Genomic DNA, 26829 nt, shown 5'->3' with positions numbered 1-26829 from the left:
CTAGGTTTGGGAAATTCTCAGCTATTATTATTATTACTATTTTTTTTCGGTACGCGGGCCTCTCACTGCTGTGGCCTCTCCTGTTGCAGAGCACAGGCTCTGGACACACAGGCTCAGCGGCCATGGCTCACGGGCCCCACCGCTCCTTGGCATGTGGGATCTTCCCAGACCGGGACACTAACCCGTGTCCCCTGCATCGGCAGGCAGACTCTCAACCACTGCGCAACCAGGGAAGCCCAGCTATTATTTCTTTAAATAACCTCTCTGCTCCCTTCTCCTTCTGGGATACCCATTATCCTAACGTTGCCCTTCTTAAAGGAGTTGGACTTCTCTCATAGGATTTCCTCATTTTTAAAACATCTTATTTCTCTTTCCTCTTCTACTTGTATCATTTCTAGATTTCTATTTAGAGGTCACTTCCCACCATCGGGGGAAGGGGAGAGGACGGAGGGGGCAGAGGGAGCTGGAGTCATGCAGGCAACTCTACCTTGTCTGTTGTAAGGTTTGCAGGCTCTGCCACTGTGAATAGGAGGTGGAGAGGGCTGTGGATGTGGGCACCTCAGCAGCTGTTGTGATGGGGTCCTAGGCCACACTGCTGCTACCCACCAGTTACTTGTGGCCATGGGTGCTGGTGCAGTCAGTTGGCTCAAGTCATGCATGTAGCCTTTCTTGCAGCTACTGCGTTCTCTGAAGCTGTGGGCTCTGCTGTCCCATTAAGGGACTCAAATTGCAGGCCCCATCTCTACTGTTCCCTCAGTTCCACTTCCACTAAGTGTTAAAATTCACCCAGCTTTAGATGTACAGCTGTGTGGAATTCTCCAGCATCCTGTTGTTTTGGGCAGAGGCACCTTTGTTAAGTTGTGGATGTTTCACTGGTTGTACAGTGAAGGGGAGAGACAAAGGTAGATGCTTCACTCTGCTGTGTTTCTGACATTGGTCTATAGTTTTTTCTCAGGATGCTTTTGTCTGGTTTAGGTATTAGCATAATGCTGGCCTCACAGAATGAGTTAGGAAGTAATTCCTCTGCTTCTATACTCCAAGAGATTGTAGAGAATTGGTATAATTTCTTCCTTAAATGTTTGATAGAATTCACTAGGAAACTCATCTGGGCCTGGTGCTTTCTGTTTTGGAAGGTTATTAATTATTGATTCAATTAACTTAAGAGATATAGGTCTATTTGGATCACCTATTTCTTCTTGAGTGAGTTTTAGCAGATTATGTCTTTCGAGGGATCAGTTCATTTCGTCTAGGTTATCAAATCTGTGGCACAGAGTTGTTCATAATATTCCTGTGCTATTCTTTTAATTTCCATGGGATCTGTAGTGTCCCCTCTTTTATTCCTGACATCAGTCATTCGTGTCCCACTTTTTTTCCTCCCTTTTTTTTTTTTTTTCTTCTTTCCTTTTCTTTTTTTCTTAGTTAGCTCAGGTAGAGGCTTCACCTCTGAGGGGTAGTTTTGCAATGTACAGTATTCCAGGTTGGTGGGTTTTTTTCTTTGAACACTTTAAATCTTTCACTCCAATCTCTTGCTTGCATGATTTCTGAGGAGATGTTAGATGTAATTCTGACCTTTATTCCTTTACAGGTCATGTGCTGTCTTCCTCTGACCTTTTGGGATTTTTTTCTTTATTTCTGACATTCTGTGGTTTAAAAAGGATATGCCTAAGTGTATTTTTATTTTTTGGCATTAATCCTGCTTGGTGTTTGTGAGCTTCCTGGATCTGAATTTAGTGTTTGACATTAATTTGGGAAATTCTCAGTCATTATTATTTCAAACATTTCTTCTGTTCCTTTCTTCTCCTTCTATTATTCACATTATGCATGCATTATTACACCTTTTGTAGCTGTCGCACAGTCTAGGATATTCTGTATTACTCAATCACTGTTCTCTTTGATTTTTGGTTTTAAGGATTCTATTTTTTTTAATTGAGATATAACTGATACTTAACATTGTGTTATGGGTAAGGTGTACAATGTGTTGATTTGATACATTTATATATTGCAATATGATTATCATCATAGCACTTACTAACACATCATGTCACATAATTATAATTTCTTTGAGGATTCTGTTGATATATCCTGTAGAGATTCTTTCCTTAGCTGTGTCCAGTCCAATAAGCCCACCAAAAGCATTCTTCATTTCTGTTACAGTGCTTTTTTATCTGTAGCATTTCTTTTTGATTCTTTCTTAGGATTTCTGTCTCTCGGCTGACACTGTTTTTCTGTTCTTGCATGCTGTCTACTTTATCCACTAGAGCCCTTAGCATATTAGTCGTAGTTGTTTTAAATTCCTGGTCTGATAATTCTAACATCCCTGCCACGTCTGGTTGATGTTGCTGTATCTTTTCAAATTGTGTTTTTTGCATTTTGGCATGTTTCGTAATTTTTTTCTTGATAGCTGGACATGCTGTACTGGGTAAAAAGAACTGCTGTAAATAGATCTTTAGTAAGGTGGTGGTCAGGTGTTGGGGAAGGGGAAGTATTCTATAGCTCTAGGTCTCTGTTTTTGGTTAAGCTTATGGCTCTGGACCATGAACTTCAAAACAGTTCCTCACCTTTTTTCCCTTCCCTTTCAGGTGTGACAGGATGTTCAGAGTGGTCTGGCATTGCGTATTTCCCTTCCTTCAGGTGAGTCGGGCTTTAATAATAATAGAGTAGGTTAGGTTCCAGTTAACTAGATTTCCTTGAGGGCTCGCCTTGTTAAGAAGAACAGAATGCCCTTGCATATATCAAAATGTTTCCTTTCTCCCTTTACCTTGCATAAGTATGAGGGGATTTTTTGCTGATATTCATTATGGGAGCCTGGCTGAGCTTCTGGAGGTAAATTTCACAATACAGTAGGGGCCCACCTTTGACTGGGTCCTCCTGGAATTTTTAACTCTTCAGACTTGTCCACACTGAGCCTCCAACAATTCACCAACTGCACCTCAGATTTTCCTACCCAGCACTACCACCTGCAGAGGCTTCTGCTTGTGAATCTTGGCTCCAGTAAGCCATGACTTCCTATGTTTGTCTGTTTCTCCAATCCTGGGGTCAGTGGTTTTACCTGTCATCTCCTCTGTTATGGATCTAAGAGTTGTTGATTTTTCAGTTGTCAGTTTTTGACTTGTTATTAGGCTGAAGTGGTGACTTCCAAGCTCCTTACACGTGGAACCAAAAAGTTTTCCTCAATAATTTTATTTATTTATTTATGGCTGCATGGGGTTTTCGTTGCTGCGTGCAGGCTTTCTCTAGTTGCAGCGAGTGGGGGCTACTCTTCATTGCAGTGCGCAGGCTTCTCATCGTGGTGGCTTCTCTTGCGGAGCATGGGCTGTAGGTGCATGAGCTTCAGCAGTTGTAGCAAATGGGCTCAGTAGTTACGGCACACGGGCTTAGTTGCTCGGCAGCATGTGGGATCTTCCCGGACCAGGGCTTGAACCCATGTCCCCTGCACTGGCAAGCAGAGTTTTAACAACTGCACCACCACCAGGGAAGTCCCTTCCTCAATAATTTTTTGAATAAATGAATGAATGATGGGAAAAGGCTGAGATGTGAATTCCTCCTAAAATGAGAGGTTCCAACAACACCTAAGTGTAAGTCATGTAATACAGCAGCTGGGCTAAAGTTACAACTATATTAGGGCATTATGCTTTATATAGTTTAAAATTTATTTGGTGTAGCAAACTTTCTTTAAGGCTGAACTGATTTTTGAATCTGCGTTAATGGAAAGAAAAGTATGTTGAGGATTTATATTCATTCACCCAACTATCAGAAAAAATAAATTATACAGTAATCATCCTTTTTCATCCTTAATCATCCTTTTTCATCCTTTTCATCCTTTCATCCTTTTTCATCCTTAATCATCCTTTTTCATCCTTAATCATCCTTTTTCATCCTTAATCATCCTTTTTCATCCTTAATCATCCTTTTTCATCCTTTTCATCCTTTCATCCTTTTTCATCCTTTTTCAATCATCCTTTTTCATCCTGATACAATTTATTTCCATAATACTTTTGAAGTTCCAGGTCAATTTGTCTAGAGCCAATTAACTAATAATCAGTCCATATACCAGGTTGCCTAAAATTCAATCTCCTTTTTTCTGTTTATGTTAGTGTTCTAATTAGCATGGGGGAGGATTTAAGAATTATTTTTTAACCAGCTTATATAACAGAGTTCCCCATTTACTTTTAATACTTCTAATATGTTATTATCATATTTGAAGTATTTAATTTATTTTTGAACACTTTCAAGACTTTTAATCTGTGTCTAAAAATCCTTTCTTTAGAATTCCATGTTCCTAACAGTAAAAATTTATCAGCACTATACAAGACATAAACAATAACTTGTCAAGCTAGGCTATCTTGATAACATCACTAAGAACAAAAAACGGTATTATTTTGTGCCTTACAATCCAGTAATATTTTATGAATTAGACAGCTTAAATAATAATAACTCTTGTACATTTGATAAGTAATCATCACTGTAATAGGCTTTCATCTCGACTGTATATACATTTTTAAACATGTTTCTCACTCTAGAAAATGAAACTCTAGAAACCCAAGTCTACCGATTTAGAATGTCATTCTGAAAATTATTTAACATAAAATGTCTCAAAGAGCCACAGTTAATGTGAGTGTTGCCTCTAATGTAAAGGAGTTTCTCATATTGCCTGAACTCTAAAGGTAAAAGAGTGACATTCTATTACAAAACAATTACAAGTATTGGCGATATTTGTAATTCTCCTTCCCCATTTTGCCTGCTATTCATCCTTCAAAATTCAATTCAAATGCCATCTCCATAAAACCTTCCTGACCCCTTCCAGAGTAGGGAACTTCTCTAGGCTACCATATATATATACCACTATTTTAATACTTAAAACAATTTTCATTTTTTTAACCCAAGCTGCAGAAAATGTACAGATAAATATTCAGATACAATCTCATGGTGAATCAGCAGTATCTACAACTACATAGCTTTTAATTTCATTTCCCTCTTTTGTCATTCAGCTTCCTTTATTTTAAAGTTCTTGCCTGCTACATGTGGAAGGTTAGAGCATTAAAAAAAAATTTTTTTTTAAAAGGTATTACTCTTCCCTACAGAAACTTTAAGAAATTAAAATCCCATTTGGAGCAATAATACCCTTAATCAAAAAAAGTTATTAAATTATAAAAGCTGTGGCTTTTAGACAAATGGCAATAATTAAATGTGCTATTAAGGAGATGTCACTTTTCTAACAACTTCAACCAATTAGGAAAAGGTACTTTCAGAAGTCCCAGGTCTTTATGTCTGCTGTAAACGTAGACCACTTACAACCACTTTCTCTGGTGGGTGGAGACCATCCACTAACTGTATCACTTTCTGTTCACTTTCTTTTTCCTGGTCATCATTTTTAAGAAAAACACAAAGTCCCAGGTATATTTCTACTATAGACTTTCCTATTCCTAGAGACTTATGGAATGTGTTCGTGTGAGTAGTGAAGGGTACTCAAGGAAATATAAACTTCACTTGTGTTGTGTGAGACAAAGACATGAAGATTCAGAAGTGAGACTATCATGCCTTCTCAAACAGAAGACTAGATAGAATACAGGAGAGTCACTGTGTCTCCTGTCTTTTGTGTTGTCAGGAAAACCTAGTATGGAATGTTGCAATAAATCTATGTCCAGACAAGTATGGAACTCTCTGAATTTACTTAGAACAAACAAATGCTAATTTGGGTGATATGCTGTGTTTATTTCTGCCACTGATAAAATCAGGGGTTGGCAAACTTTCTCCATCAAGGGCCAAATAGTAAATATTTTAGGCTTCTCTAGCCACATATGGTCTCTGTCATACATACACACACACATACACACACACACACACATATGTGTGTGTGTGTGAGTATAAAACATAAAAATCTTTTCTTAGCTCACAGGCTGTACAAAAACAAGACTGCAGGTCAAATTTTACTCAGAGGCTGTAGTTTGTGGACCCCTGCTATAGATACCTTCAAGAAAGGTACCTTTTAAGACTATTCAGTGCCAATCATGTTTTGGAGAACAGAGTGGGGCTGCAAGAAAAAGAGAATAAAGAATAGTTTGGAAGTATCATTAGTGCTCAAGCTCCATGAATAGCCATTTTATATACTCCAAGATGTACGAGCATTACTATTAAAAAAAAAAAGAGGGTGTCATTCCCTATATTGATCTCACAGAAATTCCCTTTAAGCTGGAAAGCACTTTTTTAAAGTTAGTTTTTATTATAAAGTACTTATAGAAATGATTTCTAAATCTAGCATACAAAGAACATAAAAGGCTAGATTATTTCAGTTCCAAGTTCTCTTCTAATTAAGATTCTGTGACTTAAAAAAATTTTTTTCTAAGTTTTTAAATAGAGCATTTGAGAAACTGGTGGGTGAAAGTACACATGATAAGTTGCATACTACAAGGATCATTTTCAGTACCCAGACACTATAAATGCTGAAGTCTCTAAAAAAAATTAGCCTGAGCTTAAGTGAAAGAAATTTAAAACAAGCTGCAACTACTTCCAAAGAAAAATGAAGCTTCCCTCCTTTTGACTCATCTCCAAATTTAGAAAAGAACTGTAACCTAAGTCCAACCACAATCAATGTAAATTCACTTAAAGCCACAGATCTTGGTAGTTCATGTCTTACACCAAGGCAAACACTGAAAAGAATATAAACCACTTCAACAAACATGGCAAAGAACACTGAACTTACCTTGAAAAAGCTCAAATTCACTTTCTAAATCAAGGAAAAACCTTAATTGGTAAATTGATACCCTTTTCTCCCAATAGTGTAAACTTGACTGCTAGTAAAAACTAAAATACATGTTCTTATATTTTCTTACATGAATTTAAACAATAATATAACAAAAGACATAATTTTAGAGAGAATAAAAACCCAGGTGATTAAGAAAGTTTATGGTCATAAGGACACTGCCCCTCAAGCTGAGATAATGAACAAAGTAATATTCTCAAGCCAGTGACCAAATGAATGTACTCCTGTATTCTACTGATAATTAGACACCTCAAAGAGAACCTACAAGAATTAGAGATAAACAAACCTAATTCACTCATTTTAGTATTTCCATTTGTTTTATATGACGAATCTGCAAGAGAGATAGCAAGAAAATGATTAGAGCTGAAAAGGAAATGCATCATATGGTTCTTTACCACAGGTTCATCATCAAAACCTTAACAGATTTTTATCATTTATAACACTTAAAAGGACAGCCATCTATCAAAAAAAAAAAAAATCAACCGAATTCTTTTTTAAAGGGAATGATTGAGGAGTAGAAACCTCATGTGAAGATAAATAAGCTTCCTTTTTAGTTCCCACGATAAAGCACCCTTATGGGTCTGTAAACTCTAAAAATTAAGTAGAAGTAGACCTCTTGGAATGACATTACTAGCTTTCTTTCATAGTCATGAAATCAATTTAAGGGCAATACTCTTTTAAGGTTTTAGTCAAAAAGAAAATTAATTAAGGCAGGGAAAATTTATAGCCCTGAGCCACAAAGCCTCAGTCTTGAATTTTTTATTAGCATTATACTGGGAAGAATAAAAAGTCCCTGACCCTAATTTAAAACCATTTTGCTAACAAAAAGAATCATAGCAACATATAAGAAACAACCTCTTAAAAAGAATGAGGAAGTCCTTTATACACTTGTATAGAAAGACGTCTCAATATATTTTAAGTAAAAATAAATAAACAATAAGACAGTACAGAAAGGAGTATTTATTGGGCTAAAATTTGGGTTAAAAAAAGAGAGGAAAATATCATTTATACATGAATTTCCCTATATCTCCATAAAATACCTCTGGAAAAATACCTAAGAAACTGACAACATTAGTTGCCTCTGATGAGGAAACTGGGTGGGCAAAGGTCAGAAGGGGCAGGGAGACTTTTCATTGTATATTTCTAGAAACTTTTGAATTTTGAACCATATGAATACATGTAGTACCCTATTTAAAAATATAAGAAAGTTGAACCAACAGACAAAACAGTCTCTTACCAAATCTTGAGCTTCTTAGAGGGGGTCTACACAGGCCGATTACAGGATCTTTACTCACCACTAATACAGGAAGAGAAAACATTAAAAAAAATATATAAAATGTCAAACATATTAGATTTATTATACAATCATCTATTTAGTCAGCCAAGTTTTTTCTGAGCTCTCCATTTTGCTAAGTATGGGAATACAATAGTAAACTAGAGAAAAGTTTCCTGCTATAAAAAATTTATGGACTTGACGTAAAATTTTGCAGTTTTTCTCACCAGACCATATTTGTATAACAAGAAAGGAATATCAAATAACACTCTTCTAAATTTCTCAATTAAGAACCAAAATCTGTACCATAGCACCAACTCAATTATCTATATCTACCCCATTTGTGGCATACCCTAATTGTGGATTATTTATGTCATATTTTAATTTGAGGGTTAACTTCCTGAGACTTAATACACTCCCTCCAATTATTTAACCTTGTGTGTGTTCAGGAAATGCAAACTCCAATTTTTAAAACAATGTTAATGTTAGCCAGGTTTCAGACTGTCTATGGTTCAATGGCATAGGGTTAATGAGGAAGCAATCCCATTAAATAAAATATTAATGTTAGCCTAGAAATCCAAGGTGTGTTTCCTCAAACAGCCTCACACAACATAAAATAAAATGCAATCTACATCTAAATGTGGGTTATATTATGCTCTGTTTCATTTGTTTCTATAAAAAAGCAGTATGTTTGGCTCTGTATGAGAAGTGCAAAAACCACATTCTGAACCAGCTATCCCTGACCCCTGCCATTACACTGGCTGCCTATGTTTGTTTTCACAAAACTGACCTAATCCAATTTCCCCTTTCCAGTATCAAGAAGAGAAATCTTGAAGGGACACCCATTCATTTGTTCTAAAAATACTTACTGAGCGTGATTTTGTACATCTTCAAGACAGAGATGTAGAGAAACAATTAAATTGACTTTGTGTAGCTCAAAAACAGAGAACTAAGATCAAGAGAAAGTTACAGCAAAGTAGCTTTTAGTTCAATAGTAAAACGAAAAACAACCAAATTAAGTGTTGTCTCCAAAACAGAATGGAGAGTGAGGGAGTGATTTCCACATCACTGCAGATGATCAACAATGCACAGATACATGTTAACAGAGGGACACCTACACTGATAGAAACTCTGAGTAGATGACTTCCCTAAATCTTCCAGTTCTAAGAGTCTATGAAATATTATCAGTTGTTAGAATTTCACATATCAGGTATTTAGAACTTATATAAGCAGCTTTAAAAAGAAATCTTGTACATGTCTGTTACTCTTATTATTACAACTACCTTCCTCTTTTTCTCCTCTGTATTCCCATCCTTTTCAGGTTTAATTAAAACCTAAAACTTAACTTACTCTATAGACATCAATTACTATTTCAGTCCCCATCTTTTCATTTGAGCTTTTCTTGTATGCTCTACCATATATATAGCCCTATGTAAGATACTTGAAATACTTGAAGGAGACAGAGTAGCCCAGAGAGGTATTAGAGAATAAAATAACAAGTACCCTTCTTTAGTAGCAATCTCCTTCCTTTGTCTGCTGCTTTTGCTCACCACTGCACCCCCAGGCTCTAGAAAGGGGCCTGGTATAAAGTAGGTGCTCTATAATATCTGGAGAATGAATGAATGCTGTAACTACAGGAGCCAAAGAATCAAATGTTCATGACAAAATAGAAGGTATTAAAAATATTTAACTATAATTATTTAGCCAGAAACCATAACTGTTAAAAATATTTAACTTTAGGAAAAGTAAATGAAATTTTCCTACTGTATTTTTAGATTATGAAATTAGTTTCATGAAAGGGATGAACCTGGCCATAGAAGAAGTCATACAGATATATGTGGACTGAACTGACTGAACAACCTAATGGCTATTTCAACATGAAAATAATGCAATTCTGAAACTTCAAACATTAAGCAGAGTTTAAACCATATTCCTATTCTAAACTAATACAATCAACATTTTTTCACAACTTCAAAAACAGGATGACAAATGATGTAGTTGTCTTTACTAGGTTGTTTTAGAAAGTGGCCCCTTGCTTTAGGTCATTAGTTTTAAGGACATTTTTGGATAAAGTTCTCTCAGACCACACCACTGGCCCTATACAAAATTATGGCACAATTTTGAATACCAAAGTTAAACTGAAAGTCTATGATTCTACAAGAAGGAAGGGACTATCTTTTTTCTTTTTTAATTGATGTATAGTCGATTTACAATGTTGTATTAAGTTTCTGGTGTATAGCAAAGTGATTCAGTTATATATATATATTCTTTTTCATATTCTTTTCCATTATGGTTTCTTATAGGATACTGAATATAGTTCCCTGTGCTACACAGTAGAACTTTATTGTTTATCTATTTTATATATAATAGTTTGTATCTGCCAATCCCAAACTCCTAATTTATCCTTCCTCCACCCCCCTTGCTCCTTTGGTAACCATAAATTTGTTTTCTAAGTCTGTGAATCTGTTTCGTTTTTGTAAATAAGTTCATTTGTATCATATTTTAGATTCCACATATAAGTGATATCATATAATATTTGTTTTTCTCTGTCTGACTTCATTTAGTATGATAATCTCTAGGTCCTTCCATGTTGCTGCAAATGGCATTATTTCATTCTTTTTAATGGCTGAGTAGTATTCCAGTGTGTGTGTGTGTGTGTGTGTGTGTGTGTGTGTGTGTGTGTACACATATACATATACACACACCACTTCTTTATCCATTCAGCTGTTGATGGACATTTAGGTTGTGTCCATGTCTTAGCTACTGTAAACAGTGCTGCTATAAACATATGGGTGCATGTATCTTTTCGAATTAGAGTTTTCTCTGGATATATGCCCAGGAGTGGGATTGCAGGATCATACGGCAACTCTATTTTTAGTTTTTTTAAGGAACTTCCAAACTGTTTTCCATAGTGACTGCATCCATTTACATTCCCTCAAACAAGGAAGGGCCTACCTTAAACTTGCACTTAAAGCAGTTTTCCATCAAAGTTGACTCCTGTTTAAATAATTCCTCTGCTAGAAAGACTTTATAACCATTCATTTAATGACTTCCCTAAACTCTTTCTCCTTTTATTAAGAGGAATGATACAGGAGCATGCCAAGTGCTAGATGCAGTATAATTTTTAAAAGCACCTTTTAGAGTAAGAGAACCCCGAGTATCTCAAGTCTCCCAAAGATGCACATATCCTTATTTCTAGTTATACTGTAGCACAGTATGATATCGATATATTCCAGGTAATCTATGCATGAGTTCCATCGATCTATCATCTATACTGGGAAATGTTTTGTCTTTTCCATTACCAACTATAGCATAAGCTTCTTGAGAAAAAAGAAATGCTTAAGCAAAATTTTATGAACTTCACATCTCCTGTAAAGTGCTGTGAGGAAAAAAACCCCACCTTATATCTGTATGTTTTACTGTGTACAAACTGACTTGGCAAGTACTATATCATTTTTGCAGTGGCCTTGTGAGTTAGGCTGGGTAAGTCATACAGATAAAGGCCTGAGGTTCAAGGTGAGTAGCTAATTCAACCAAGGTCCAGTGCTCTTTCCACAATATTATGCAGCCATGTACCTCAACAGCAGTCCTTAAATACAGGCCTAATGTGAACTCCAAAAGACTGTACGAGACATTCTATTTTATAATCGTTTTATAATGGTCTATAGGCTGGTACTCAACAGTCTTCATTACATCAATTTACTTAACTCCATAATTTTTAGAAATTTACTGTAGATTTTAAAAATGAGAGATTTTTGTTTCTCCCAGTATAAGGGACATGAAATTAAATCTCCCATAAATAAAATTTCAAGGATATGGTTTTTCCACATGGCCTAGAAGGACTTCCCTGGTGGCAGAGTGGTTAAGAATCTGCCCGGGGCTTCCCTGGTGGCACAGTGGTTGAGAGTCTGCCTGCCGATGCAGGGGACACGGGTTCGTGCCCCGGTCCAGGAGGATCCCATGTGCCGCGGAGCGGCTGGGCCCGTGAGCCATGGCGGCTGGGCCCGTGAGCCATGGCCGCTGAGCCTGCGCGTCCGAAGCCTGTGCTCCTCAACGGGAGAGGCCACAACAGTGAGAGGCCCGTGTAGCGCAAAAAAAAAAAAAAAAGAATCTGCCTGCCAATGCAGGGGACACGGGTTCAAGCCCTGGTCCTGGAAGATCCCACATGCCACAGAGCAACTAAGCCCATGTGCCACAACTTCTGAGCCTGTGCTCCAGAGCCCACAAGCCACAACTACTGAGCCTGAGTGCCACAACTACTGAAGTCTGTGTGCCTAGAGCCCGTGCTCTGCAACAAGAGAAGCCACCGCAATAAGAAGCCCACGCACTGCAACGAAGGGTAGCCCCTGCTCACCACAACTAGAGAAAGCCCACGCACAGCAATTAAGACCCAACGCAGCCAAAAATAAATAAATAAATCTTAAAAAAAAATGGCCTGGAAAATCTGTTTATAGCACCTATCACTCAAAGCATTTTTCTAAGGTAGTTTATAATCTTAATACAGTACCATAGGCTATTCAAGGAATTAAGCATAAAGGGTGTGTTATTTGGAACTGAACTTGAACCAGATATTTATTCATTCTAAACTGAGAACAGAACAGTTTAAATTATAAGGAATAATCTTATTAGAAGCAATGGGTAAGGAAAGAAGTCAGGATTTGCGTTTAAAAATAAAAAGCCAGAGATGATCAGTTTCAATAGCTACAATCATTTATTGCTGTGGACTTTCCTAATATCAAAAAAAGCAAACTGAAAATAAATGGAACTAAAAACCAAAGGATGTTATGCGTTAATGACAACTTAATCCTTTCCCTTGCTTTTGAAAAGAGTTTAAACAGGTTTTAAAACATTAAGTAGACTATCAAATGTACCCTATTGTCATGTTACATTGATACTAAGATGCAAATATTTTTACACTTTAACATCTCTGAAAGTGGGATGTATCATAAAATCTAAGGCATATTACAGTTTAATTGGCAGCATTTCTTCCTTCTAGGTGGTACATAAAACAATGACAGTATATCTTACAACTGATGAGATCTTAGATTTGATGAAATATATTATCAAACTGAGATCGACCATATTGTGTCATGATTTTACAATGCAGACCATTTAATCCATTTTATTTTATTTATTTATTTTTGGCTGCATTGGGTCTTCATTGCTGCGTGCGGGCTTTCTCTAGTTGCGCCGAGCTGGGCTACTCGCTGTTGCGGTGCGCGGACTTCTCACTGTGGTGGCTTCTCTTGTTGTGGAGCACCGGCTCTAGGTGCGCGGGCTTCAGTAGCTGTGGCTCACGGACTCTAGAGCGCAGGCTCAGTAGTTGTGGCGCACGGGCTTAGTTGTTCCACGGCATGTGGGATCTTCCCGGACCAGGGCTCGAACCTGTGTCCCTGCGTTGGCAGGAGGATTCTTAACCACTGCGCCACCAGGGAAGCCCTTAATCCGTTTCAAATGGAAAGTAGTGTGACATATTCATTCATTCAACACTTAACAAGCTTTACTGAGTAGTAATTATTACACGGGACAGTGACAGTGAGGTACTTGGGGCAAATGAAAGGGCTTTGGAGAAGACAAATCTGGGTCTGAATTTGGCTCAGTTACAAGCAAGTAATCTTAGAGAAAAGTTAGCTACTCTGAGCTCCAGTTTTCTCACCAAAAAATGGGTACATCTATCCTGCATAGTTATGTGAATGAATTAACATACACCAAGTATGTGCCCTGTCTTTTCTTGACACATCCTACTATTGCTTAATTCAATAAAAACCTATAAAGAAGATTCACTGAAACCCTGAATGAGGTATGATCTGCAACCCTTGATAGACCAGGCTACCATCTATACATAAAAAAAGCAGCCACGTAAGGAAAACAATAAACTCACTCTTCTTACCTGGAGTCTGTGTTCTCCTGAGAGTATTCTTTGAGACAGTTGGGCTTAAAACAGTTTGTGAAGGTGGTTCATCCTCTAAGGAAAAGATATGACAATTCTAAAATTCAGAATATGTGAACTGAGTAGAGATTATGTATATTAACAGCAATATATAAACAGAAATGCAAGTAATTCATCCCTTCAGAAATGTGTTATTAGGTTTATCAAAACTTAGGAATTTAACTAGCCAGAACTACTCTTTAAGACAATATAAAAATAAACTATTCACCAATGATGCTTTACAACAAAATTACATTACTTTAGAAAATTTAAAAGATGGGCTAAAGCAGAAGAATGAAAAACGTGTAGATCCTTATAGATTTACTAAAATAGAAGTATATCCTTTATGTGTTAAAAAAAATTAACTTATACAACTGCACCAGCCTGTGTGGGAGAGTCAATACAATTTAACATATATATTTTTTGCCTTCTAAAGCATTCTTCCAGATATTGGAGATACAGAATGAACATAAGCACGGAAGTATAACGTGGTCCTTCAAATACATAAATATATATGTAGGGTCTTTGTCTTCAGAAGTTGACAATCTTAAGAGAGATAAAACTAACATATATATGGGTTAAACTGTCTTGAATTGCTACTCCCAATACTAATTTACATTATCTTTAACATAGTTTCCAAAATCAACACATCTTCCAATGTGGCAGCACGTGTTAGGTCGTAAATGTGCAGCCTATTACTCTGCTCTAAACTGAAAATCCACCTCCTCTTCATCATATCCATCAAAGGTCTATCACTAACTATGTAATTCCATTATGATTCAAATCCCCTGATTTTACCTCATAGGTGCCCTACGGGGAGCCAACATGAAACTTCATCTCTGACTCAGTGTTAGATGGGGAGAGGGGGCAGGGTGGGAGACGATGGACTAAGGGAGTTGATTCATCTGTGACTTTCCTAAAACTATACAATCACCTTGTCAGTATCCTTGCGGCCCATTCAGACGACAACTAATTAAAAGTCTTGCTTTGTCTGGCTACTAGTTAACCATTGACGGTCCCCAACATGCAAATTTTTGCCAGAGACCACCACACTCTAGAAAGAGCGATCAGCTCAAGTTTATCAGGCACTGGGAAGCTTCAAGTTCAGGATAACTGCCTTACCCTATTTCGGTGTAAGTATTTGGGTGGGCCCTCAAATCAATTAATCAACTACACTTGTTCTCAAAACGGCCACTCACAAAATTCCCCTCCCTCTCTCCCCACCTAGGTAGTGATGGAGAAAGACTGGAAGGTTAGATGAGAACCAAAATTCTCAGCTAGGGACTTCTGGCCTCTGAGAGTTAAAGGAGGAAATGGAACTGGCTTTGGTAGAAACATCCGCAGGACAAAGAGAACCGATATGAAACCCAGCCCGGAGTGATTCAGTGTCCCGCCTGCCGCCTAACTCGCCGTCCCAACGTGCAAGCCTGCAGAAAAGAGGCAATCCTGACACCCCTAAATTGATGCCCAAGGATGCACGCGGCTCCACGGCTCTGCTCAAGTAGCTCCGCACGACTGCCTTCCCTTCCAGTGCCCCCGCCCCTGCCGCTTTCCCGCCAGCGGTCGGGGCGGACCGGGCGTCGGGTCGCACGCCCATCCGGGCGGAGAAGCCCCGAGGGGGTGAGGTCCAGAAAGGCACACGCCCGGCCGAGGCGCACACGCCCTCTGCGCGCGCACGCTCGCGGCACTCCCTCCCTGGCTCGGGGCTGAGACTGTTACCTCTGTCGGCCTCACCTTCGGATAAATGGGAGTCCCGTAATCCTCTCCGGGTCGTAATCGGAGACGGCTGCAGCGGAGGCGGCTGTGAGTGCTGCTGCTGCTGAAGGCGAGTAGCCCTTCGCGTCTTCATCTCGGCTTCCTGGAGTCGCGGCTGCCTCCGCTGCCGAGACCGAAGGTAATAGGAGCGTTCTCTCACTTCCTCTTTCGCCGAATCGGGCCGGAACTCTTCTAGCGGAATTTGTCTTCCCACCGGGGCCTTTTCTTTGGCCGCCCGGGGCTCGAAGTCGCCGTACACTTCGGGCGGCTCTTCTGAGAACCTCACTTCCCGCCGGCCGTGGCGCGACGGCGTAGGAGTACCATACGCAGGCGCGTCACTGCCGCCGCCATTTTGAGGGGCGAGCCGGGGCCTCGCCTCCCGTAGCGGAGCCCTGGGCGTGACGTACAGCCCCCATCCTTCCTTCTCCGGCTCCGCCCGCCACCCCTCGCCTGCCATAGTTGTTGACGTAGCTTGAGTTGATCGAGAAGGTGTTTTGGAGGGCCTGTAGAGTCTCTCGCCGTTGGTGGCGATGGTTTTTCGGGTGTTCGGCAGTGGTGTCGACGGTCAGGGAGGCAGTTGAGAGTCGCTGGGGCTGCCGCCTGCGTCGTCGCTGCTGTGCTGCAAACCCGCCTCTGGGCCCATCGTGTGTTCTGAGGGCTGTGGGAGAGGCAGTGCCTGTGCTGGGTCAGCTGCCGCGGGTCACTCCCGCCTCCTGGCTGAAGGCACCAAAGAGGAGGAGAAGAGGGAGGAGGACGTCGCTGTCCTCAGCCTTCAGGGAGGGAAGGAGGGGACGACGGAGAAGAGACCACTGGTTGGGCAGAGTGCCGGTACTCAGCCCGCTGCTCCTGGCAACTGTTGCCGGCACGCAGGAGACGTCCGGCCAGTCCCCCAGTACCGAGAACCTGGGAAAGGCAGAGTGGAGGGGAAGTTTCGGTCCTCACCCCCAGGCTGTTGCGCAGTTTTCCCGCAGCCTCTGATCGACTGCTGCCTCCGCCGTACCTTTCCGAGTGTTTCTTAGCAGGGGTTGATAAGAAAGATACTTTTGTAGGTGTCATCTTGGAGAAAATTTTAGTTTCAAGGTCCTTGGGAAGGCATTTAACCACTTTTTAAGTTTTAAGTGCCTCGTTGAGTGTACGAAATCGGATCTACAGGCATACTGGGGTGGATTAACATTTGCAAAATGTGCGCATAGCAAGCAGTCTTATTCCTGGTTTCGTATAAAAGCTGTAGTCCAGCAGCACTGTTCAGAAAGCTTGCTAGTGCTGTGTTATGGACAGTGAGAAATGAACAAGTACTTTAATGACGGCACTGTAATTTTCACTTGTGATCCATTATTTTTACTTTGATTCTGGGCATGATTTGATATACTGCATTTGATATAGGGTTTTCCTGCGTTTAGTTTACTGAATAAGAAAGCATGATAAAAGCCTATGTTCCACCTCTGTGTATCGTATTTGCAGATGTGGATAATCTGCAAATATCTAACCAAATTTAGACACTGAGGGAATGTTAATTTAGTATAAAGTCTGAACAATTATTGAAAAAAGATTAATCTTGCCTTCAAATATACACACACTTCTTGGACGGCTTTCTATAATTGATTTTAGTGACTAGATTTAAAAAGTTGCAATTTGGATAGCAATTATAATGAACGAGCCTGAAAATTTTGAAGGTATTTGTTTATTCTTTCCTGTATTTAAAATCACTTTAGAATGTTTTTGAGCAACTCATTTGTCCAAACTGGGCACAGATTTCAATTTAGTGAAATCTTAAGGTGTTCAATGTTTTCACTAATTGTCCAGAAATTTGGCCACAGACAAGAGGAATTACATGCTTTAGAGAATCACCTAGGTTTTTGCCTGTTAGGAGATTCATTTAGTTGAGCTTTTGTTTTTACTGTATACAATATAGCCAAAGAAACTGAAGGAATAGCAACATGGGAGATGCTACTTTTTAAAAAAATCTTTTGTCTTAAGGGAAAATTAAAAGCATGTTCTCCCTCGTCAGCCTGAGTTAGATAGTATATTTGCAAGATTCGTGGGACTTAGTCTTTTCTGACAAAATGCTGAGAAGTGTTGATACTTGGTTAATACCTGGCTTTTATTTAACTAATGCTTTATGAGGTACCTACTATATTACTCATTATTAACATATAATAGTAAAAGTTCTGTAATAGATGAAATTATTAAAGAATATAAAACTTTATAGTATTATTATACAAAGTTCATATTATGAACAGTAATGCATATATTAAGAGCCTCTTTAAAACAGTTACCAGGACAGGTGACTATATGGAAACTTGGTTACAGATTGTAAAACTTAGTTTAGGGGGACATATTAAAAAAGAGAGGACAGGAGGTTCTATATATTATTGAATATTCAGTACATGTGTTATTTTGTAATTAAAAATGCTTGTAAGAGTTTAGGAATGGTTTTCAAAGAAACAGATCATGAGACGCTTGAAGTAAAATCAGAGGAGTGGCAACTTTAATTTAGCATTAACACATATATTTGCTTAGGATTTTCCCTCTTTATCTAGGTAATAAGGATACATAATCCTAGCCCTGCCATACATGCCTCCCACGCCTTAGCAACTTACAAATACCAACTTTCATCACTAACTGAGAGGTAAAGGTAAACCCTCGTCAAACCAGATATTCTGCTGTAGATGTTTTCCAAACTACAAGGGTGGCCCAAAAGAGGTGAGACGGAGACAGACTCATAGCTAATATTATAAGGGAATTGCTGGGCTGCCAATACCAAGAGAGTAGGCATGAGCTCCAGATGTTAAACAATTACTTTGGGAGTTTGAGATATGTAGAGGAATTCGGTGAATCAAAAGAGAACAAGAGAAGAAGTGATTACAACAAAGAATATACTCATCAATTTAATTCATATATTTATTAAACACAGAATAGATGCTTAATAAATATATGAATTAAATTAATGAGAGTGTTCTTTACCCTGAGGGAATTTGCCATATACTAGGGAAGACAGATATACAAAAAATTATAATTCAGGTTAAATGACTGGCAATTTAAGGACCTAGCGATTAGGCCTAAGTCTAGAAATCTAATGTTCTTGACAATGGATTTCTAAATAAAGCAGTTTTTTTTTTTTTTTTTTTTTTTTTTGTGGTATGCGGGCCTCTCACTGTTGTGGCCTCTCGTTGCGGAGCACAGGCTCTGGACGCGCAGGCTCAGCGGCCATGGCTCACGAGCCCAGCCGCTCCGTGGCATGTGGGATCCTCCTGGACCGGGGCACAAACCCGTGTCCCCTGCATCGGCAGGCGGACTCTCAACAACTGCGCTACCAGGGAAGCCCCAATAAGATAATTTTTGTACATGAGTTTTTTGTTTAGGGTAAGCAGAAATCCTGTTGTTTACTGAGAAAGCATTTATCAATTGTGCATAATATCCACACTTTTGATGAGAGAAATAACTTTGGGATTATATCTTAGTAGAAAGAGGAAACATTGTTATTTTTAATAAGGAAAAGATTGAAATATTAAATAAGAGGAAGTAAAGACAGTAGCTAGCTGCATTTATTCCCCATTCTCACAAGTGATAGAAAAAATACTTTAAAGACGGTTAATACAAATGAAAATGTCTAGAAATGAAGTGATTAGAATATGTCTTCCACTTATTCTTTGTTGAATTAGAAATTGCAGTCAATTAAACAGCATCTAAGAATGTTCCTAAATCCCATGTCTTCTGCCAAAAAAAGGATGGTTGAGAGGTGAATACACCAAAAAATCAGTTACATGAAGAATCAGTAATCCAGTAAATTATTGAGCTAGTGCTATGTACTAGGCAAACCCTGTTCTAGGTGCTGGGGATACAGCAGTAAAAGAAGAGACCAGAAGACAACCCTCCCTGCCTTCTAGGCTTTTATATTCTATGGGAGTCAGATAAAAATCAAAATAAGTACAATAGCGTGTTGGTCAGGAGTGTTATGGGGAAAAATCAGGAAAGGGGAAGTGAAATTTATGTGAGTAGATTTCTTCTATGTTGTATTGAATTGGTGCAGGTCAGGAACAGGACTTTTAGACTTACTTGACTTTGCCCTTAACCAATTATGTGTTCTTGCGTACATTGCTTGCCATCTCTCAATTTTCATTTTTATAAAATTAATAGATTAAGATAATAGCTATTTTTTATTCATCATTTACTAATGTCGTTTAGTAGACACTGTTATGTACATTAGCTCATTTACTCACAACCACCTTATGAGGTACTATGTATGTAGCGTTGTCTGCATTTGACAAGAGCAAACTCGGGTTTAGATTAAGCAACTCGTTTGAGGACATGCACCTTGTAATGGTAGAGGCCGGCTTCTAAGTCAAGTCTGACTGGTGCTTGCCAGTATCATTGGCTAGTACCTCTCACTGTGTTGGTTCCATTAGTTCCTCAAGCCTATGAACTTTAGGTCTTTATGAGGGTTTAGGGTCCTCCAGGGTCTTGCAGGGATGTCTGCCTCTGGGTCTGGTAGCAGCCCGAGAACGCGGGGAGGCTTGCGGTTCTGTCGCTGCACTCACCGAACCTCCAGCCTCCAGCTCGGCCGCTGGCCGCCTGCGGGGAGGAGGGGCCGGCGCCTACCAGTCCCAGCATTCCGCGGGCGCCTACCCTCCCCGCGGAGGTCGCGGTCACGTGGGCAGGGACAGGACGACGTTCTGTTCCGCCGCGTCCGAGGGGAGCAGCTCAGCGTTGTGGAGCAGAAAGAACACTCTTAAGGGCTCTCCTGACATTGACAGTCGACGATTTAAAACCCCGCTAGAATTTGTAAGTAATATTTGTATACAACTTTTCCATGTTTTAATATTTGATCTGATACCTTCTTTTTAAATATCTTTCAGAAACGGTCCTTCCCCACCCCCACCTCCTTACCGCAAAAACCTTAAACGGAGCAGGTTGGAGGTATATTTTTGTTTTGGAGTGAAAAAAGAGAAACAGAATCATAAACATTAAACAGAATAAGGTGGGAATAAATGTTTGGTTTGGACTTTGAGACGAGAAGCAGAATTCCTATAAGGTTCAAATGTAAACGGGAAATCTACCAGTGCAGGTGTTGATTACTCCCTTTACCTTCATGCTTAACAGGATCCCATCATTCGTCTTTTTAATCTTTATAAGATAGTGTCCGTGTTCCCCCGCCCCCGCCCCGCCCCGCCATCCCTCACTTGCCACCCCTGCTTTTTAGCCTTAATGGTGCTAAAAAGAGCGAAGTTTTAGTAAGACCCTGCAATTACCAATTAATTACATATTATATATGTATTGCCAATTGTATCTCATACCCGAGAAAGTTTACTCCTTTTTCCTTCCTTCAAAAAAGTTTACTCTCTACTTAATCAGTAGTGCTTAATTGTTCGACTTTATACACAGTTACAGAAATCAGTTAATCTGATTCAACACACTGTTTCAATTTTACCTGTCTTTAGGTTTTAAAACATTTTCTTTTGGATCTATATGAGAGATCCTTTCCTTGTCTCTGTTTGTTAAGAATTAGGGCTGTGGCTGTTATCCGTATTTATCAGTTTTGTTTTTCAAGCACAGGATTACTATATAAATGGTCAGTGGGAAATAATCTAATTTAAAAAGGAACTTACTGGTAGAGGAACTAAAAATGTTCCTGGAAGCCTTTGTGTGGATTAGAACAGTTTGAAAACTGACATTTGCTGTGAAAACTTTGGGAGTCTCTGAGTAATGCTTATGCTGAATGCAGAGCCCAGAACTTGATTACCAGTTTTACTGCTGGTTTATCGTAACTATAAGTGACTCAGTTAAGCTCTACTTCATTTGTTTTTCTTCCTAGTGTAGAGATAATACTAGCCTGAGAGCTTCTATAAGTAACAAATAGAGTAACAAGAATTTAGCTAATTATTTGAGGATTATTGGGTATTTAAATAATGTATAGCGTCTTGTATGTAATTTATTTTTGCGTAGGCGGTAATTTTAAACTGTATACCATGGAAATCCACATTTCTCTGAAGTGCCACTTGAATTTCCTGAAGGAAAGTTTGCTGAGAGAAACCTTGTCTGCTTTATGCTGTTTTTCATTTTTCATTTAGAATTTTAATTGTGTTAAAATTTCGTTAATAGTCTACATTTTATAATGACTACTGTGTCCCACAAGAGATAAGTCAATATAGTGATTATACTTTATCGTAAGTTTTGCACAGCAAATCAAGCATTTGTGAATAAAGAAAGATGTCTCCAACATTGGTTATGAGCGTAGACTTCGGAGTCAGAGCTGAGTTTGAATTCCTGTTCTGTCAATTTGTGGCTTGGGCAGGTTGCTTTATCTCTCTGAGCCCATTACCTCATCTTTAAAGTGGAGAGTCATAGGGTTATTTGGAATATTAAATGGGTTTAAGGACTCAATAAGTGGAAACAGTTATTACTAATTGGACTGCTTCTTTACTAATATTAAAGGAAGTGGCACATGGTTTTGATAATCAAAATAAAAAGGAAGAAAATTCACCAATAATTCCACTACCTGAACAAATCAAATTGTTTTTATTTTTATATACTCTTCTTTAGCTCTTGATCATGGGTGTACATAATGTAAATATAATAACATTTTTGCCAAAAGGCAAATTTAAAACATTAATTTGTAAACTGCTGAGGGTTTTGTTTTATTATATAAATAGAGCTCTCTGGTTCTGCCTTTATTTTGATCTACTAGTGAAGAAACGGCAGAACTTTCCTTTAGCACAGTGTCCACTTGCTTTCCCCATTCCGAAAAATAAAACGTCTAGTTGCACTTTTACTTAACAGTTCAAATAATAATAAACACATCCTGAGACTTCTTTTGTGCCCCCATAGCGGTAAGTGCTGCACATTATCACTTTAACCCTCATAATGCTTCTTTCATCTGGGTAGTTATTCCATTTTGTGGTTAAGAGAACCAGGGAAATAGGGCAGAGTTCACCAAGTCAGGTGCTGGAGCAGTCATTCAGGCCTAGGCAGTCTGACTTTAGAGGACTGTGCTGCGAGGATTTCATATTTATAGATTCACTATATGGATGTTGAATCATATATGTAGGCAGGAGATGGTCCTGCAGGCTGACTTAAACTTCTTTGTATAAGAGTAACAATATTTGTACTTTATAACTACCATGACCACCACATGTAAAAAAAAACTTTGTAGGAAAACAAGAGTAGGGAAGTGTTCAGTGCCTTAACAGATGAGGCATTCACCTATAGTTTTATTAGTTGTGGCAGTAAAAATATAATTTATGCACAAGTTATTAAGAGTAAATTTTCCAAAAGACAAAAAAGGTAAATTTTCCCTTTTTTTATTAGGGATAGATAGAGTAAACATAGGGTTTATAGTGATGGAAAGCTAACTGTCTTCATTAAAGCAGTGTTTCATGTTTCTTAAATTTTATAGCGAGCATCAGAATCATCTGGTGAGCCTGTTAAAACAAATTCCTGCACCAGACCCTCAAAGATTCTAGTCTGGTAGGTCTGGGGTGGGGCCCAAGAGTTTGCATTTCTAATAGGTTCCCAGGTGATGCTAATGATTTCCAGCTAATGAGTTTAGTAAGGAAACAAATAATAGTGGGGGTTGTCCAAATTGTTGACCTGATGGTGAAACCCCAGTAGCAATGAGCACCCAGCTCTTGTTTTTAAACACTATCCTCTGATAAAAGGAACTAGGATTTTTTTTTTTTTGAGACGTACTTGATTCCAGGTCTGAGTCAGGGAAAATACAAGGTGAGCCTGGAACATCTTGTGGTGCTTGAAATTAAGTAAATGCTCAAAAAGGTTTGGGAGCTTGTTGAAAGGACACAGGAGGAACTTGAAGGAGCTTGATGGCCAAAGTTGGAACAACCTGAGTAATAAAATGAGTAATGGTAGTACTGGATTTTAACCCATAGAATAAAGTAAAGTAAGTGGCCATGAGTCCATACTGACATAGTTGATAAATAAATAGAATTCAAGAAGGGACAGCTCTTTCTTAGAGAAGAATTCCAATGAGTAAACATGGTAAAAAGGAAACAAAATCACTATTAGACAAACAGCCGCGTAGTAATTATTGCAGATAAAATCTACCTATAATACTGGTAGGTGAAATTTTGAGGAAAATCAGGGTATTTGCATAGTCTCAAAATATCTCCCCAATATAATTATTAGCTACAAAGGAAAAATAGTAACTTGACAGTGGAGATACTGTGTTAACCAACTGATTGAGGTTAACATCACCAGTAATAAGACATACAGACATCATGACCCCAGTGATATGATGCACTTAGAAGGACTCAACATCATTTCTGTGGTGCTATTCTTGCCAAAAATGCATAAACTCTTTATCTTTCTACAAACAAATTGAGGGACATTCTACAAAATAACTGGCTAGTACTTTTCAAAAGTGTAAAGGTCACAAAGACCAGGAAAAGTCACAAGAGATAATTAGAGACAGAAACTATCACGGATTGGAGACTCAGGAGAATTGACAACTAAATGCAGTAATGGATCCCATATTGGACTATGGAACAGAAAAGGGACGTTAGTGGAGAAACTGGTACAATTGGAGCAGTCTGTAGTTTAGTTAATTGACTTGTACCAGTGTTAATTTCTTGGTTTTGTAACTGTATTTTATGAGATGTTGACTTTAGGAGAAACTGGGTAAAGGGTATAAGGAACTCTCTGCACTATTTTTGCAACTTTTCTACAAGTTTAAAATTCGTTCAAAATAAAACGTTTAATAACAACGTGCTGGCTTCCTGTAGATATTAAAGATGATTAGAGGAGTTGAGCTAAAACTGGGAATCAGTTATGCCACCCACTGTTGGAAATCGTAGCAAACTCTTTGATCTTTGTGTGTTGCTTTTTGCCTCTGCGTGGGTCAGCCTAAATGTGAAATGCAAATCGAGGGAGTAAGAAGGGTAAGAAGGAAAGGAAATTTTTTCTCTATCCTCAGAAAAAATTTATATCTGAACTGCACCAGACATCCAGTCCCTATATATATAAGAAACAGTTCCCTAAGAAAGTAAGTGGAGTGCTTTTTGTTTCTAGTTTTTAGTACTTTCTCAACCTCCCCTTCAAAAATACGGAATAAGTACTATTTAGTGAAAACACTGGGAAATGAGTGGGAAATCTTGAAAATAATAATCCTGGCATATTATGACAATGGATATGGTGCAGAGGCGTGGGCAAGACTTAGATACTTAGTTTTCAACACAGACACAAATAGCTGGTACAAGTATATAAATACCTAACCTTAGCACTAGGTCTCACTGTTGAAAACTGCATATTAACTTTAAAGGTTTGGCTGCTGGTGTTTTAAATTGAAACTGTAGATAGAATTTGAACCATGGACTTCTGTCCATTAGGGCAAAGTAGATTGAAGTGCACCAGTAAATTTTTAAACCAGTTGTTCCCCTTTATGGAATGCCAGCAATGCACACACACACCTGTTATGTTTGTCAGTTCCTTTTTTTTTTGTTATTTTTATTTTTGGCTTCGCTGCAAGGCTTGTGGGATCTTAATTCCCCAACCAGGGATTGAACCCAGGTCCTCGACGGTGAGAGCTCGGAGTCCTAACCACTGGACTGCCAGGGAATTCCCTGTTTCTCAACTCCTGGGTGACTCAAGATCATATTTTTTTTTGGCTTATCTATTTTCGTAAGAGGGAACAGTGTGTGTGCTCAACAGTGTTGAAGATTCTGCCTTTTCTCTGTGATCTCAAGACTGCCAAATTAAAAGTAGTTCCTCACAAAACAGGCTGAAAACTTTTTTCAGGAGCATGTATTTTCATAATATATTTTAAGCAAAGAATTATTTTAGATTATGTGAATTTAAAAAGAAGAGTGATTCTTTTTTTTCATACTCCTTAATCTCCCAACATCTAAATTCAGAACTAGTTAATGAAATATGAAGCTCTTGAGATTTCACTTCGTGTGTGAAACTTATCAGAGAAGCTGTCTCATACAAAAAATAGTTTTGATTATTGAGTAGTGTTAGAATAAATTATTCCATGGGAGAAAATATTTAAAATGGAAATGCAAGAAAATTTAGAGCATTTATATTTTTTCTATGTGTCTGTTCTTTTGATTTTATATATCATATGAGGACTTGGCTGAGGCTGAAGTTTAAGTGATATATTTGCCTGGAGAAGTCATCCCAGTCCTGACTCAATCTGAAACTTATATTATCCTATCACTAAAAAGAACAAGAGGGACTTCCCTGCTGATGCAGTGAATAGGACTCCAAGCTCCCAATGCAGGGGGCCCAGGTTCGATCCCTGGTCAGGGAACCAGATACCACATGCATGCCACAACTAAGGAGCCCAGCTGTCACAACTAAGACCCATTGCAACCAAATAAATAAATATTCTAAATAAATAAATAAAAAGAACAAGAGAATTTTTGTTTATCAGAGGCAGATTTGAGCTGGCTTACTAACATCAATTCAGGAAATAGCGAAGAATGATACAGACTCAATATTTAGAGATGATAATTATTTAATATGTATTAAGCTGCCATCATTAGTAGTGTAAATTTCACTGGTTTGAATAGAACTGCATTTTCTGTTTTGATGTTAAAGTGCTTATTTTCTAAATTTTCCTCTAATAAATCTACAGGATGAAACTTAAATTTACTTTAGTTCTCATACACAAAAAGTCTGATCTGGGAAGTTCCCTATTGGTGCAGTGCTTAGGACTTGCCACTTTCACTGCCAAGGCCCAGGGTCAGTTTCTGGTCGGGGAACTAAGATCCCACAAGCCACGCAACGCAGCCAAAAAAAAAAAGAAAATATTTGTGAAAAAAAATTCAGAAAGTTCCAAAAAGCAAAACTTGAACTTGCTGTGCTCTGGCAGCTATTTACATAGCATTTACATTACATTAGGTATTATAAGTAATCTTGAGATGATTTAAAGTATACAGCAGGATGTGCATGGGTTATATGCAGATACTACGCCATTTTATGTAAGGGACTTGAGTGTCCCTCTGGTCCTTGCATTTTGGTATCTGTGGGTGGTCCTGGAATGAATCCCCCACTGATACTGAAAGATGACTGTATAGCATTTATGTGGTAGGGAAGCCCTTTAAATTTGTTTTTTACCCACTGTTGTTGACTGCAAGGTTCGCTTGAAGATAAGGACAT

At 38.5% G+C, this 26829-nt stretch overlaps 2 protein-coding genes across 12 annotated transcripts in view; one reads left to right on the top strand and one right to left on the bottom strand.

Annotated features, from left to right (window-relative positions):
- TOR1AIP1 (torsin 1A interacting protein 1) overlaps positions 1–17499 on the bottom strand; it is a 52933-nt gene extending 35434 nt beyond the window's left edge. The window contains exons 1-5 of one of the 7 annotated variants that reach the window (XM_032653563.1): positions 15697–17499; positions 13924–13998; positions 7998–8057; positions 7047–7091; positions 6701–6724 (exon numbers count right to left, since the gene is read on the bottom strand). In XM_032653563.1, coding sequence (XP_032509454.1) covers positions 6701–6724; positions 7047–7091; positions 7998–8057; positions 13924–13998; positions 15697–16174 — 682 coding nt within the window. In that variant the 5' untranslated portion in view covers positions 16175–17499. The remainder of the gene's footprint in view (positions 1–6700; positions 6725–7046; positions 7092–7997; positions 8058–13923; positions 13999–15696) is intronic. The other 6 variants (XM_032653598.1, XM_032653573.1, XM_032653581.1 and 3 more) reach the window with 6 other exon arrangements.
- TOR1AIP2 (torsin 1A interacting protein 2) overlaps positions 14097–26829 on the top strand; it is a 44642-nt gene continuing 31909 nt past the window's right edge. For 2 of the 5 annotated variants that reach the window (XM_032653650.1, XM_032653640.1), the window contains exon 1: positions 14097–15856. The gene's annotated coding sequence lies outside the window, so the exon portion shown is untranslated. Of the gene's footprint in view, positions 15857–20347; positions 20500–26829 lie in introns of those variants that run through there. The other 3 variants (XM_032653630.1, XM_032653635.1, XM_032653660.1) reach the window with 3 other exon arrangements.

Source organism: Phocoena sinus, chromosome 1, assembly GCF_008692025.1.
Source record: "Phocoena sinus isolate mPhoSin1 chromosome 1, mPhoSin1.pri, whole genome shotgun sequence".
NCBI classification, from domain to species: Eukaryota; Metazoa; Chordata; class Mammalia; order Artiodactyla; family Phocoenidae; genus Phocoena; species Phocoena sinus.
This window is presented reverse-complemented; position numbering and strand designations above follow the sequence as displayed.